Raw genomic sequence first — 13,541 nt, 5'->3', positions numbered from 1 at the left:
TTGTTATTCAAGATTTTCCATGTTCCTTGTGATGTTGTTGGTAGAATAAGTAAGTGTTCGTTCCTGGCCAGTGACAACGGCAGCTAGATGTAGTATAGTAGTAAGAAGAAAAACTATTATCGCTCTTCTTATCAAGTTGTGCATAAGGCACAGTAAAATGATTTGTCATTAAATGTTTTGTTCAATAATGTTGTATTGGTTTTTGTTTTCATGTTTTCTCTGCAGTAAAAGAGAGCGAAGAAAAGGAAGTTCTTCTGAAAACTAACCTTTCAGGTCGTCAGAGCCCAAGTTTCAAACTTTCCTTTTCCAGCGGGACAAAATCTAATCTTACCAGTCAGTCATCTGCAAGTAATCTGCCTGGATCCCCAGGTTCTCCCGGATCTCCAGGATCCCCTGGGTCTCCAGGGTCTGTTTCTAAAAGCACATCTCAGATGGCAGCTATTACAACTAAGGTAATTTTCAACAGAAATAGTCTGACTTCATTGTTGTAGACTTGGAATTTTCTTTAGCAAGTTTCTGAAGTTGGTGGAAATTTTGACATGCTAAGCAGTGATAGATTGTGTGGTTTGTGCATGCTTTTTGTCTAATGTTTAGCATTTTCCAGATCTGGTATATATGAAAAGAAAAAAGTAAGCTCTATTTATACCCAAACTCTCACGTAGTTTTTATACCATGCTTCTCATATGGTATAATGCTTTAAGTGTGGAATGCAGTCTTTACATATGGAATATATACATACAGTATTAGCTTCAAATTTTCAGTGGTGATAGAACAAAAAATGTTCAGGTTACACTGAATATGCAGTGCACTGAAAAAACGTTAATAAATTCAAACATGAATTTCTTTTTTTTTCAGTCTAACATGTATTGTTTATAAAGGTACTTCATTCACAAACTAGAAACATTGAAATTAAGTTTTGCAGTAATTATTTGATCCTCTCGCATGTTCAGTGTTACACTACACGTGATGGTACAAAATGTGTGCAGTTTAATAGATGCACAATTAAATGTGTGTGTTTTGGTACAGATGGTCGAAATTTTCAGTTTTAATGCCCATCATCTGTGTAAATAACATGATCCTTAAGTAAAGAACCAGCAACTGTCATCATACTGAAGGTCTTGTTAAGCTTCAGAAACTGTGACATATAGTAGTTACAATTTTTGAAGACGGTGGCACTTCCTTGTGGGTTTAGAACTGCCTAATCCTGGATTTGTGGTTATTTGCAGTACAAGAGAATTTAAATTTAATTACTGAACATTTAAACTAGCTTTTATGAAGACGGGCTGTGCTATAAAAATGTCCCAATTGGAAATTCAAACTGAAGGGTGTTCTGTATTTATTTCTGTAGTGCTTCCAGATTGCTTGTTGCTGCAGTCAGCTATGCTTGGTGGAAGAAATTTGCACTTTTACAGACTGAGCTGTGGTGTATATTTAGCAAACCAAAGTAAATTTTTGAATTTTCTTTCTGTTGTATCTCTATCCACTGGGATAGTTAAAACCCCATTTTGGATTCATTTGGATCGTTTAAATATTTTTCAGATAATATAATCTTCATTCATACTTTTTGTTCTACTTGATTTTATCCAAAACATGATGAGTCAGTGTCCTTATGACAATATGTTGTGCAAAAATCATTTTCTATTAGAAATATTTTCTTAATTAAAGTAGTTATGTCTGTCTTTTAGGGAGGCCTCGTTGGGCTTGTAGATTATCCTGATGATGATGAAGAGGATGATGAAGATGAAGATAAGGAGGAAACTTTACCTTTGTCAAAGAAAGCAAAGCTTGAGTCATCATAATGGCAACTGCTGAAGAACGTTACCATTTGGGGGAAGGATATTTTTTCCATAGAAAACAAACCCACAACAAAGCAGCAATCTTTTGTGAATTACTGTGTGTAACACAGACCAACCTATACAAATGGATTTCTGCCAATCAAGTGCCAATTGAAAGGAGCAGAAGAAGGGGAAATACTTCGTTTAGGGGAAAGACTTACGCCTTTGAGCTCTCCAGCTTGGACCACGTGTTGCCCTTTTCTCAGGGAAGGAAATGGAAAACAAAAACAAAAAAGCCAACAGGGCAGGAGTTTTGTTAGTGGAACTCTGGATTGGCTGGTCAGTTGCTACAATCAGAATATGCTTTCTTGGACCATACATGAGACTTCTGAAGAAAAGGCAGTTTTTGCCATAATTCTTCGCTAGTTAAGAATGCCAGCAGTTTCTTTGTATAAAAGAGACCTGCCTTTGCGTACATTCTGAACATTTTAGTCAAGCTACAACAGGTTTTAAAAACCTCTGTGGGGGAGGGCTGAATATAAAGTTTCCTCTTTTTTTTTTTTTTTTAAATCTGTTCCCTTTGCCCTTTAAACTGCAGATTTTTTTTTTTTTTTTTTTTTTTTTTTTTTTTTTGAGGTGGGGGATTTGTTTGTCCCTTTCTGATTAAAGATTGAGTGGAATTCTAGATGTGGTCACTTTTGTGTCATAATTTTTTTGACCCCCTGAGTGTATGCTTAGTTGTTGAGTATATATTTGGGACCATTAAAATTTTTTGATGTAATATAATCTCACTGTTGTGCTGGTACCTATTTCACCCTGTGTAATTTTGTTCTGCATCACATATGTTTAGGATTTTACGGAAGATGGTATAGTTTTTATTGGGAAAAAAAAAAATCCTTAATCTTACCACAGTGTGCATAAAAGCAATACTATTTTGTGACTAAATATTTTATATTAAATTTTACATCTTGCAAAAAAATTCAGGGAAAATGGGATGGAGTAAAAAAATAGATACCTATAAACATGAAATTAGTATTCCAAAGAGACTTTGAAATTTCGTAACAATGATGGTAGACTAACTCATCAAAATGGAAAATGGATGATTTAGGAATACCAATTTAATGACTTATTTGACTTAACAAAAATAAAAAAAAGAAGAATTAAAGCTGAAGGAAAATGGCATTAGTGGTTTTTTGTTTTGTTTTTTTGTTTTTTTTAATCTTCTGACTTCCTTTGGAATACCAGTTTTAGTAAATCAAAGATGGTTGCAAAATAAATGCTTTACAAGGATACCATCTTTTGAAATTTATTATAATACTTGATTAAAATACAGCAATTAAACTTTGGATCTAACTCAGTGAGTACATTTTTTCCCCTTATTCCAAAATCTAAATTATATTAATTAGTAATTGAAGCTAAGTGTTTGTGCTTATCGTTTTTACAGATGGCTTTGATTGGATGGCAGTGCTTCCATAAATGAGAGCTTATTCAGTTTCCCAGCAAACTTTTCAACAATCAAAGCACCAGTGTTGCAAAAATCAGGATGTTACAGGCATTAATGTATCAGGTACAAATAGAAGAGAAACCAAAGTCCAAAGCTTGGATAATAGTTGACAACACTCAGAATCTCAGGTTAGCAATTTGTTCTTGAAAATTGAGTGTTGCATGGAAGAGTCTGTGCTAACTACAAATGCCAAGGCTCTTCTGCTCAAACTTTATTAATGTATGTTAGTAATTTCAGATTTAAATGGAGTATGCATTAGGGAAAAATAATTAGCCATCTTTTCCTCAGAAAGTTCGTATTAATGACACCCACAGGTCAAGTTTTTGCAGTGAGTTTGGAATGTGACAGGGCAGTTCTCAGCAAAATAGGTCATTAAAAGACTAAGTACAATCTGCTGCAGTTTAAGGGTGCCTGTGATGTCTTAATATTAAATCTGTCTGAAACATCATTTTTGCAACTTTGGTGTCATAGCAGAAATAGTAACAGGGAAATCTGGAATTTGCAGGTTTTTCTAATTAGTCTGAATTTTAATCCTTCCCAATTTGTTAGACTTCACTTGAGCATTATGCTCTACATTTCTGTCCATATAGTCATCTTCACGTCTTCTAGGCCCAGGAAGTTGTTCTTATGAGTAGTAGTGATAAAGGAACTGATTTTGTTGGTTTTTTTTTAATGTTCCTTCAGCTTTTCAGTGCTTCATCTTGTGTTGTATGATGCTGCAGTCTCTTAATATGTAAAGCACTTTCATAGTATTTATAGGGATCTTGGATTTTGGACTTCAATCACTTTATTTAGTAGAAGTACTGTTGGTAAATTACTGGTCATAGTCAAAAGAATAACAGAAGTATTTCTGAACATTTTATTTTTATGAAGCTCTAAAGTATTGGTAAAATACATAGCTGCATATCTGTCTAATTCATAGTTGGATAGTTAGTTGTTCCAGTTACTTACCTGGTGCTTGCAGCCTGGCAGGATGTGTCTACACTTACGTGATACTCATGTAAGTCATGCCTACTACACTCATGGAAGATGTAAGTAGTTGGGAAGTGAGTGAGCTGGGGGCAGCAGTGGGTATGCCCCTGTTCTGTGACTTTCACTTTTTTATTTATAAAAATCTAGAGATATTTCAGGAAATAATGGGAATGGAAGAAACAATGGGCATAAAAAAAAAAAAAAAAAAAGTGGATATGAGTTAGGGGGGGATGAAAAATGTTGTTATGAGACTAGGTTTCATTCTAGAACTCTCCCTCTTTCTCTCCCTTCCTCGGTAAGTGCTTTTTATTCTTAATACCATTTGCCCACATTGCAGGAAAGCCTTGTGTATGTTGTATTAAAAGTGGCTCAGTCATCTTAATTGCATTTTAACTGTAACTATGGTATGGTTTACAGGATAAACCCAAAGTATTATATGGAGTATTTTACATTTATTTTGCAGGATAAATCATTAGGTACTTTAAACACAAATTAGATGGAGAGGAAGGAATAGTATACTCAACAGCTTCTCAAAAAGAATTGTATGAAATAGAAATAGTTAAGAATGTGTGTCTTTTGTAAGGTAACCAGAAACTCACATGTACTTAATATTTTGGAGGTTTGTGTTTGTGTGTCCCTGAACAATAAGGACTGCTATATAACTTCAAGTATATACACATTTACATTTATATTGTACATGACATAGTACTTGAACCTGGAGACTTGATCGGATGTATTTGTAAAGATGATTTTTATGCCACTTCCTGACAGCTACACTTGGCAACAGGCCTCCCTTGTGCTCTTTCATTCCTTCCTTAGCTGTCCTAGACTGAAGACGGAACAGTGTCTCTTCTGTGTCTGAGACTTGGTGCCAATTGCTCTCAGGTATGCTTCCCAGCTTTGAGCCTAGGTTTACCAGGGTACCAGACAAAAGGTGTTCTCAGCATCTTCACCTTGAAGGCCATGTCCCTACAAAATGAATGACTACTGACCACAAAGCTTTCCAGTGCCTTCAGTTCTCTAGCAGAAACACCTGTGGACAAACCTACTTGCCATGGCCACTTGAATGACTTCCGGCAGAGTTCACTGCTTGTGGATCCAGCTTGCTGTGTTCCTGGGGTAGATGCTGTTCCAATATGGTTCTTCCATTAATTTTTTTCTAATGGTGATCTAATTGAGTCATGCTGAGTCACGGAGATATTCTGTTTCAGCTTCTTCCTCTAAGTTTGTTGTACCAGATACTTCCCTTGAGGCTGCAGAAGTTTCTCTCATGAATTTCAAATACAGAGTACCTGGTCCCCCAATGCAGCATACCTTTATACTAATGGAAGTAATTCCAAGATTTCTAGATTTTCTGCTACTGTACACAGACAAGAGCTATTCTTAGGTAACAGTGCCCAGTGCCAGAAGACAGATCTCCTATATCATAAGAGTGGAAGGATCGGAGAGCTGGAATGTCTCGCAGTCAGTTGCCTATAAAACATACCTGTCTGTATTATACCCACCTGGTAGCCAACATCAGCCTGTTTGTCTCCCACAGGCCACCTAGAGGAGAGGTCATGTTCATCTGGAATTGATTGTCGTGTTGGTCCAATCCTTTTAACAGACCAAGGGTTAAACTGCCTAAACAATTGCTGCCTTGTGTTTCTGCAAACTCCACAGATTTCAGAAACTTTAGTTAGAGAATTGGCCAATAAGAGTTATACTGCTCCTGCAGTTCCATCAGGAATTTAGATTCCTTTCCACCCAACAGAAGTTACTTTGGTTCCCTTGCTAAATTATGTTTCTTAACGTCAGTAAAGTGACCACGGACATCCAGCCCTCCTTTTATCACCATTTCACAGCTGCAGAGGCATCCTGGAGCAGTGTTGTCTATGCTAGAGTAGTTCCACAGGTCCACTGGCTTGAGGTCAGATGTGAAAGCAGGAGAACAGATGGGTTTCTGCTTCAACTTACCCACAAGGTAAATGTAAAACTGAGTAAGAAGTTATCAACAACTGAAGTTTTTAAAGGTAAGTTATCTACATGAATGTTCTGCATCTGTTCTTGCTGCTTTCTCTTTCTGGAATCCAGAAGTAGTTCAGGTTGTGCTTCAGTCCAGACAGGAGGCAGGGCATGTGGATGTGCTGCAGAACAGCAAGATATTTAAACCATTTGTGGTGCCTTTACTTTAACCAAAGCCACAACATAAGGTCTGTTAGTTATGCAAGAAAGACCTAACTTGCTATGTTTTTGTAGGTGGCTGGCTAGCTATCCGGTGACTTTGTGTCTTGATTTGAGATCCCTCTATCTGCAGTCATACTTACTGGAGCTTTTTTTTTTTTTTTTAATATATACATTGAAATTAATAAAACTTTTCAAAGGTGAAATGACGCTGACTGCTGAGAAAAATAGTTTTTAAAAATGAGAGGGGACATGCAGTCTTCTGCATGCCACAAGAGCACTTATGAATAATGTGAAAAAAATACAATCCAGTGGGCACTATGAAAAACATGCATGTTGAGTGCTACTGGGAAATGACTGCAGCAGCTGCTGATGTGCAGTGCTTTCAGAGCTATGTCACCATGTGCTGTGACACCTCCCACAGGTGTGTTGGTCATTCACAGGATTTTTCTGAAACGGCTCTATGCAAACAACTCTGATTTGGGTTCAGACCTGGAAATTATTTGGCATTAAGGTGGAATTATGCTCACAAACTGTGAATCTCTTTACATACAGACTTGGGGTGATCTGGGCTGAATAATGTGAATTTTGGTACTCCGCTTGAAAACAACTCTAAATGACATGTACAAAGATGTCGTATCGCTCTGCCCACCTAAAGGAGCTCAGAAGCACTCAGTAGTGAGTTCATCTCTGCTAGTGTTGCTTCTGGAAGTATGTGCATCCTGGAGCCCTTCTGCTATGCTCATGAGATCTAAGGTGAGCTTAGTCCTTTCTCTTACATTTCAGGTGTATGTTTTATTGACTGAAGTTTTAGAGATTTGGTTTTAATCTATGCATACCTTAGTGAAGCTTATTTTAAACCTGCTGATGTAGAGTGGCCTCCTGGTAGCATTCAGGTGGGAGATTGATGCTGCTACATCAGAGGGTGCAGGACAGTCTTCTACCTCCTGGTAAAGTCAGGAACATGTTAGGTGTGTTTGCTCTGTCATTGTACTGATGCTGAGTAAATAAGGATCCCTGAAGGAAGCTGTGATCAGGAATGTGTGTTTCATCTCTCCACTCAGGAGACATGGGGATAAGTGGAAGCAGCTCCTAATGAACTGATCCATGAAAGTCTCTGCTAACAACAGAGAACATGTGGAGGAAACTTAATATTTCCAATCTGCTTCCACTTTAACGTATCTGAAAACTGTTACGTTAGATCATCTTACCTTGACACAAGTTTCTTTCCTTCCACAGCTCCTGCCAGCCTCCCCAGTTCCCCTCAAGCCAAAGGAACTTTCTCTGCTGCTGCCACAGAGGGTTTGCAGATTAGCCCAAAGAGCTGAAAGCTGTGATTCTTATTTAAGAAATCACTGCTGGTTAAAACCAACAACGGAGCACAGCTGTGAAGCCATCTAAATGTATTAGCATGTATGGGCTTATCCTCAACATGGAAATAAATGTTGAACCCATTACCTGTAGTCAGAAACAAGGAAGATGTAAATGTGTTTATATGGCTCACTATTAGCTCTCTCTGAAGAAAGAGGCACTATTTCACCTTTAGAGCACACGTTCCTTTGAAACCAAGTAGAGAGATGTGTGGTGCATCAGACAGGCAGTGGTATGAGATTTTGGTTGTCATCAAGCCCATACAGATGTTCTGCACTGCAAGGTGAGAATGACCACAGCTCTCTCACTTCAGACAGCAGAACTCTCAGTCAGTTTGGTGAATAAAACAGACTCTATTTGGACATCCAAAAATCAGACTTCCTCCCTGCAGAGTGAGGTGCCTTACAGCAGTGATTGGCTGGACTGGAGCCTCTAGGAGCTGAACTCCAGTCCTTAAATATGTTTACTTTTCCTGATTAAAATATCTAATTCACACTGATTTTGTAGTAGGGAATGGCTTTGTTTGCATGGCACAAATTTCTCAGTGCTGTTCCCTCTCCTGGTAGGATCTCAGATGGTGCACCCAGTCCTGCTGTCATCTACCTGCCCTTGGGCTTTGCTAACCTTTCTTCCTTAAAGCATTCCTTGCACGTGAGTTTACTTCTCAGCTCTAGCCAACCTACCTGCTTCCCAAAGCTGCTTGTGAAGTATTTGCTTGTGCTTGTCAGAGTGTCCCTCTGCTGCCATCTGTCAGACGGCAACAAAATGGAACGGAATATTGGTGGGAAGGTTCCTCCTCCACTGCCAACATCTGCTTCTGATGTTGCAGGGCAACATAACAACATAGGAAGCATTACTTTCGGAGCAGCGCTCTTATTTTGTTCTGGTTACGCACAGCTTTGTTTGTTTTTATTTTCATTCCGGTTTCTCTAAGTTTCCCTACCAGCTTATTCCAAACCGCACGAACACTGCGGATGACAGCACTTTGGGATCAGGCGCTGCAGGGGCTGCAGCCATCTCCTGCCCTTTCTGTCGGCGTCCGTCGTTCGCAGCTCCAGAGCCTACGTCAACAAACCGTGCCGCCCGGTTGCTGGACAAACACGGGCCTATTTACAAGAACGCTGCTTAACGACAGGCCCAGGAGCGGGAGGAGAAAGCAGCCCTCGCCTGCTCACCACGAGCGCGGCTCCCGCCCCGCATCCCTGCCATCCTTTCCTCCCAGCCCTCGGCGGCGGCGGCGGGGCGCCGAGCGGGGCTTTGTTGGCGGCCGCCGTGTTGCTAGGGGATGGCTGCGGGCGCCCAACCCCGACGCTGGCAGCCAGCTCCAGCAGCGCCCGCGGGGGCGCGGGCCCGGCGGCTCCTTTCTGCGGCCATCGAGCCGAGCGCTGTGAGGGGCGCCTCGGCAACGCGGCTTCCGCTACAGCGGCTCCGCCTGCAGCACCCGCGGCGGCCGGCGGGGGGGGCCGGAGCCGCGCCGGGCGGTCGGGCTGAGCCGGGCGGGGAGCGGGGATGTGGGTGCGCGGCCTCGTGCTCGGCTCCGCGGGGCGCGACTGACGGTGTGAGCGCTGCTGGGCGTAGGAGTTTGCAGAGCGCTCCTGCAAACGGGTCAGATGCAGGCTGTGAGGAGTGGGAAAGCGAATATTTGTATTCTGACTTCCCGAGAGAGGATCGTGCGTTTTTCATGTATTAAACCCTTTCGGTTCATCCTCTGCTGTGAGCGCCACAGCAACAGCCTTACAATTTATTTAATGAAATACGTTCACGAGACGGGAGATCGCAGGGCTGCAGCGGTTAAATTACAGTGCCCGCCTAACCCGGGCGCTGAGGAACACTGGATGTTCCTCCTCTCCGTACCCGGGTGGGGTCACTGCGCTCCGTGCCGGCCTCGTGGCGATGACCTGCGGGACCACGAGGGCTCGGGCAGGCGGATCCACGCCAGCTCTGCTAAACTGCGTGCACCCAAGTTCCTCAACAGCAGCGGTTCAACGTACGCAGCTGCCTACAATGAGTAGATCTGCTGTGACTGCAGGAGCACAACACATTGCTGGCTTTTTTCCAACTAACCCAACACAAGCGGTGTCTGCGCAGCGCTCTCCCGCCCCGGGGCAGTGCTGCGGAGCGAAGCCACGTGCCCGCAGGGCCGGGCTGGGGCCGCTTCCCGTCGAAAGCGAAGCAGCAGCAGAGGCGTTGGAGCCGCGTGGCGGCGTCGAGCCCCGAAACGCGCAGGTGCGCGGCAGGAGCACGGCGCGCCGGGACCGAGGCGGCAGCGCCCGAGGCCGAGCAGCGCCCCGCGGCCCCGCGCCGTCTCGCCCCCTCCCGCCCTTGCGGCCGTCCCATTGGTCCGCGCTGGCCGCTCGGCGGCGGCCATTGGCCGGGAGCGCCGCCCGTCACGGAGCGGCCGCGGCCCGGCTCTAATTGCCGGCGCGAGGGCGCGCCCCGCCACAGGTAGCGCGGCGGCCGGAGTGGGGCGCGACGGGGCGGGCTGAGCCGAGCGGCGCTGGTGCGCCGCGTGCGTTCCGGAGCGGTACCGCTGAGGGCTCCGTGCCGCCGCTCCCCCTCGAGAGGGTCGCCCCGCGGGCGGCCGCTCCGCTTCCCACGGCGCGGCTCGCTGACCCCGGCGGTCCCGTGCCCGGGCGGCCCCTCTCGGCGGCGGGCGGCGGCCCGGTGCCGGCTCGGGGGGAGGCGGAGCGGCGCCGGTCCGGCCCCTTGGGCCGGAGGACGATGGGCCGCGCGGGGTCGCCGCTGTAGGCGGCAGCTGCCGGGCAGCGGGGCCATGGGCTCGGCGCCTTTGTCTGCCGAGTGAGCCGCCCCGCCGCCGCGCCGCCCGCCCTGCCCCGGCGACATGGACGTGACCATCTCCGAGCTGCTGGAGCTCTTCCTGCAGAGCCCCCTGGTGACCTGGGTGAGTGCCGCGGGGTCCCCGGCTCGGGGCGCGGGGAGCCGGGCTCCCACCTGCCGCGGGGTTGGGGGACGCTCCAGCCCCCGCAACGCGTCTCCGCCCTTCGTTCCCCGGCAGGTGAAAACCTTCGGAGCGCTGGGGGGCGGCGGCGAGGACAAGCTCGGCATGTACATGGAGCTGGCGGACGGCGTCCTGCTCAACAGGATCATGCTGCAGATGTGAGTGGGGCGGGGGCCGGGCGGCTGTGGGGCGGGGGGTCCCTGCGGGCTGGGAGCAGCGCTTCGGCGGCTGGGAACTCCCGAACACAAAGGAAGACTCGAACCGATCCGGTTTTGTAGTCTGCTCGGACGCGTTGTGGTTCGGTGCCTTTCTAAAAACAGTTAGCTCTTTTCTGGCTGTTCGTGTGCTTCGGGGGAGCCGTGTTGCGTTATAATTAAGGAAATGAAAGTACTTTAGCGAGTGAAGCTTTGCTGTGACGGTTGCATCTGAAATATGTCTTCGTGCTGCTGAGGGCTCTGTGCGTATTTTGGCAGAAGGAAAACTTCTGGTGACGTTTAATTTAGGCAGTGCTACAGAGACAAAGGCCTGAGCAAAGTTACGAGCGTGTTCAAAGAGCAAGGTGGAAAACAACTTCTATCGTTGGAGTAAATTGCTGTTAAAACTTACACGTTTTAAACCGTATCCTTTCTTGCCGCTCGTCTGCTGCAGGCAGACCCTGTCTGGTTTTATATCATCTCTGTGATTGCTTTCAAGTGTTCCCGAACGCTCCCACGAAAGGGCTCAAAGGGAGAAGCTCTGCCTGGCCTGCATGGGAGGAGGTGTTCAGAAGCTCCCAGTTCTGGTGCTCTGCTCTGTTCAGAGTGGAGTCGGCTGAAGTCCGCCCACTGTTTGGTAAAGCTGGGCCAAGCTCAAATGCTTGTGGGAGTTTGTATTCTCATCTTTAAAAGTAATTATCTTTTGAAAATAAGCTGAAAAAAGAAACAAACAACCCCCAGCAGTCTGAGAACCCATCCGCCCCAGCTGGCAGCTTTGTTATCTGTGGTGTTCCCAGTGCAGAGGTAACCCAGGCTGTACTTTGGCTTCAGGTTTGCTAGCGATGGAAATCCTGCACTGGAACTTCACTGGAAGGTGAAGGCTTGTGGTTCAGATGAGAATCTAGATCAGCCATCCTACTTGGGGGTAGTGCAGTAGTGGCATAAAACAGTGCGGTGTTGGTTGTAAAGAGAAAATGTTGGAAATGGCATCTTCTAAAGAATAATTACACTTCTAAAAGAGCTGTCTGTGCAAATTAGAGCCTTGAGTATGAGAGTTCAAATCCAGGCTTGTACCTTTTCCAAAATGCGGGGAACTCAGTTTTGTTCTATGATGGTTGTGTTTGGCGTGGAGATAACCACCCAAACTCTCAAGGAGCTCTGGCAATTGTGAGTTGGCTGCAGGTTTAACTAACGACTATCACAGTTATCTAATGCATGAAAGAATTAATTATTTCAAAACAATGAAAATGAACTTAATGCTCGGCCACTCCCAGTTCTGGTTACTGAAGTTATGTGGCTGCTGAATGACTGTAACATTCTTGAGTGAGTGATATATTTGAGAAGTACTTTATCAGTTGATGTATACAATAAAGGAGCTTAAGTATTTTGTAATTGGCTATTGAAATATATATAAGGAGAGGTAAAATTGTTCAGGTCTGTGGAGCAACTTAATGTTGCTGTGGGGACAGGGAGAGAACAGTGAGATCCCATTGAAATAAGGAGTTCAGGTGTATAGGCTGACAGCACAGTGAGACCATTTGGCATTTTTTTGGATGTTATATGTTGGTGAGAAATACCCTGGCATGTTTACTTGCCTTAAGCAGTCAGGAAAATAAGTTTTTCTTCCAAAAACCATCTCTGCCAGCAGTGTCACAGGCAGTGTTCCTGGGGGAAGCCCAAGCAGCGTGCAGTAGGGAACTGTCCCATTATTCACAATAACTTTCCCTTTTTGTGCAGCCTTGGCAGCATTTCTGATGATGGCTCAGGAGCTTGAAACTAAGACATTTGTACCGAGAGCCTGGAGCTGTTTGACTGAGGAAAAATCACAATTGTGTTTATGTATCCTGAGTGAGTGAGGTGCCATCTGTGACCTTCGCTTTTTCAGACTTAACCTTTAGAAATTGCAGTGCAATTACCACTTGCCTATAAATTGAGAGTGCCTTTCAAGAGGTGTTTCTGCTTCAAAGCTTTCAGAATAGAAAAATAAATGTCTTTTAAAAATGCCTGCTCTCATCAGTTCTGCAAGCTTTGGGCCTCAAGGATGATTTTGGTGCTTGGATTGAGATTTCTTTCCACTGAAATGTAATTAATGAGAGCCTTTGGCGACATGTGATAAAACTCAGCGTGCCGTAAGTAAACCTTACCTGAAAGGTAGAAGTAGAGTAAAGAGAAGGATTCCTGTTGTGGATAGCTGTCGTCTTACATGTGTTAGTTCACTTTTTAGTTTTTCAGATTTTATTCTCTGTTTGCCTGCTTATTAGAGCACAACTTACATAGACGTGTATGTGACTTGACATCCAGACACCAGTGTGTTGCAGCACTTTGCTGCAGAGCAACAGATTTGTTTTGATGAAGGTTGTAAAAGCAGAATTATTCTTAATTTCTTTATTAAAACTAAAATGCTTCTATTCTGCAGCCAGTTGGTGTTGGAGTTTAGCGTGGAAAGTCTGGTGTCTCTGCAGAAATCCAGGTAGACCTGTTGAGGTGAGACTGCTGAGTGAGAAGAAGGCTGGAGCTCTTTGAGACAGCAGGACAAGGGGAAATGGTTTTAAGCTGAGGGAAGGGAGATATAGGTTGGACGTCAGGGGGAAATTCTTTACGGA

General features: G+C 44.6%; 2 protein-coding genes and 1 long non-coding RNA gene across 4 annotated transcripts in view; 2 read left to right on the top strand and 1 right to left on the bottom strand.

Annotated features, from left to right (window-relative positions):
- The window catches only part of PPP4R3A (protein phosphatase 4 regulatory subunit 3A), a 39,055-nt gene extending 35,955 nt beyond the window's left edge, over positions 1 to 3,100 (top strand). The window contains exons 14-15 of the mRNA XM_031593088.2: positions 226 to 452; positions 1,686 to 3,100. Coding sequence (XP_031448948.1) covers positions 226 to 452; positions 1,686 to 1,799 — 341 coding nt within the window. The 3' untranslated portion in view covers positions 1,800 to 3,100. The remainder of the gene's footprint in view (positions 1 to 225; positions 453 to 1,685) is intronic.
- Positions 3,101 to 4,447: 1,347 nt separating this feature from the next.
- Positions 4,448 to 9,162, bottom strand: LOC149917899 (uncharacterized). Its single transcript, XR_016467036.1, has 3 exons — positions 8,469 to 9,162; positions 7,254 to 7,361; positions 4,448 to 6,377 (listed from the first exon to the last, which is right to left on the bottom strand). It is a non-coding gene; the product is annotated as an uncharacterized LOC149917899 (long non-coding RNA).
- Positions 9,163 to 10,470: 1,308 nt separating this feature from the next.
- CCDC88C (coiled-coil and HOOK domain protein 88C) overlaps positions 10,471 to 13,541 on the top strand; it is an 86,632-nt gene continuing 83,561 nt past the window's right edge. For both annotated transcript variants that reach the window (XM_031593092.2, XM_031593091.2), the window contains exons 1-2: positions 10,471 to 10,687; positions 10,802 to 10,902. In XM_031593092.2, coding sequence (XP_031448952.2) covers positions 10,628 to 10,687; positions 10,802 to 10,902 — 161 coding nt within the window. In that variant the 5' untranslated portion in view covers positions 10,471 to 10,627. The remainder of the gene's footprint in view (positions 10,688 to 10,801; positions 10,903 to 13,541) is intronic.

Source organism: Phasianus colchicus, chromosome 5 (genome assembly GCF_987193195.1).
Source record: "Phasianus colchicus chromosome 5, bPhaCol1.hap1.1, whole genome shotgun sequence".
Taxonomy (NCBI): Eukaryota; Metazoa; Chordata; class Aves; order Galliformes; family Phasianidae; genus Phasianus; species Phasianus colchicus.
This window is presented reverse-complemented; position numbering and strand designations above follow the sequence as displayed.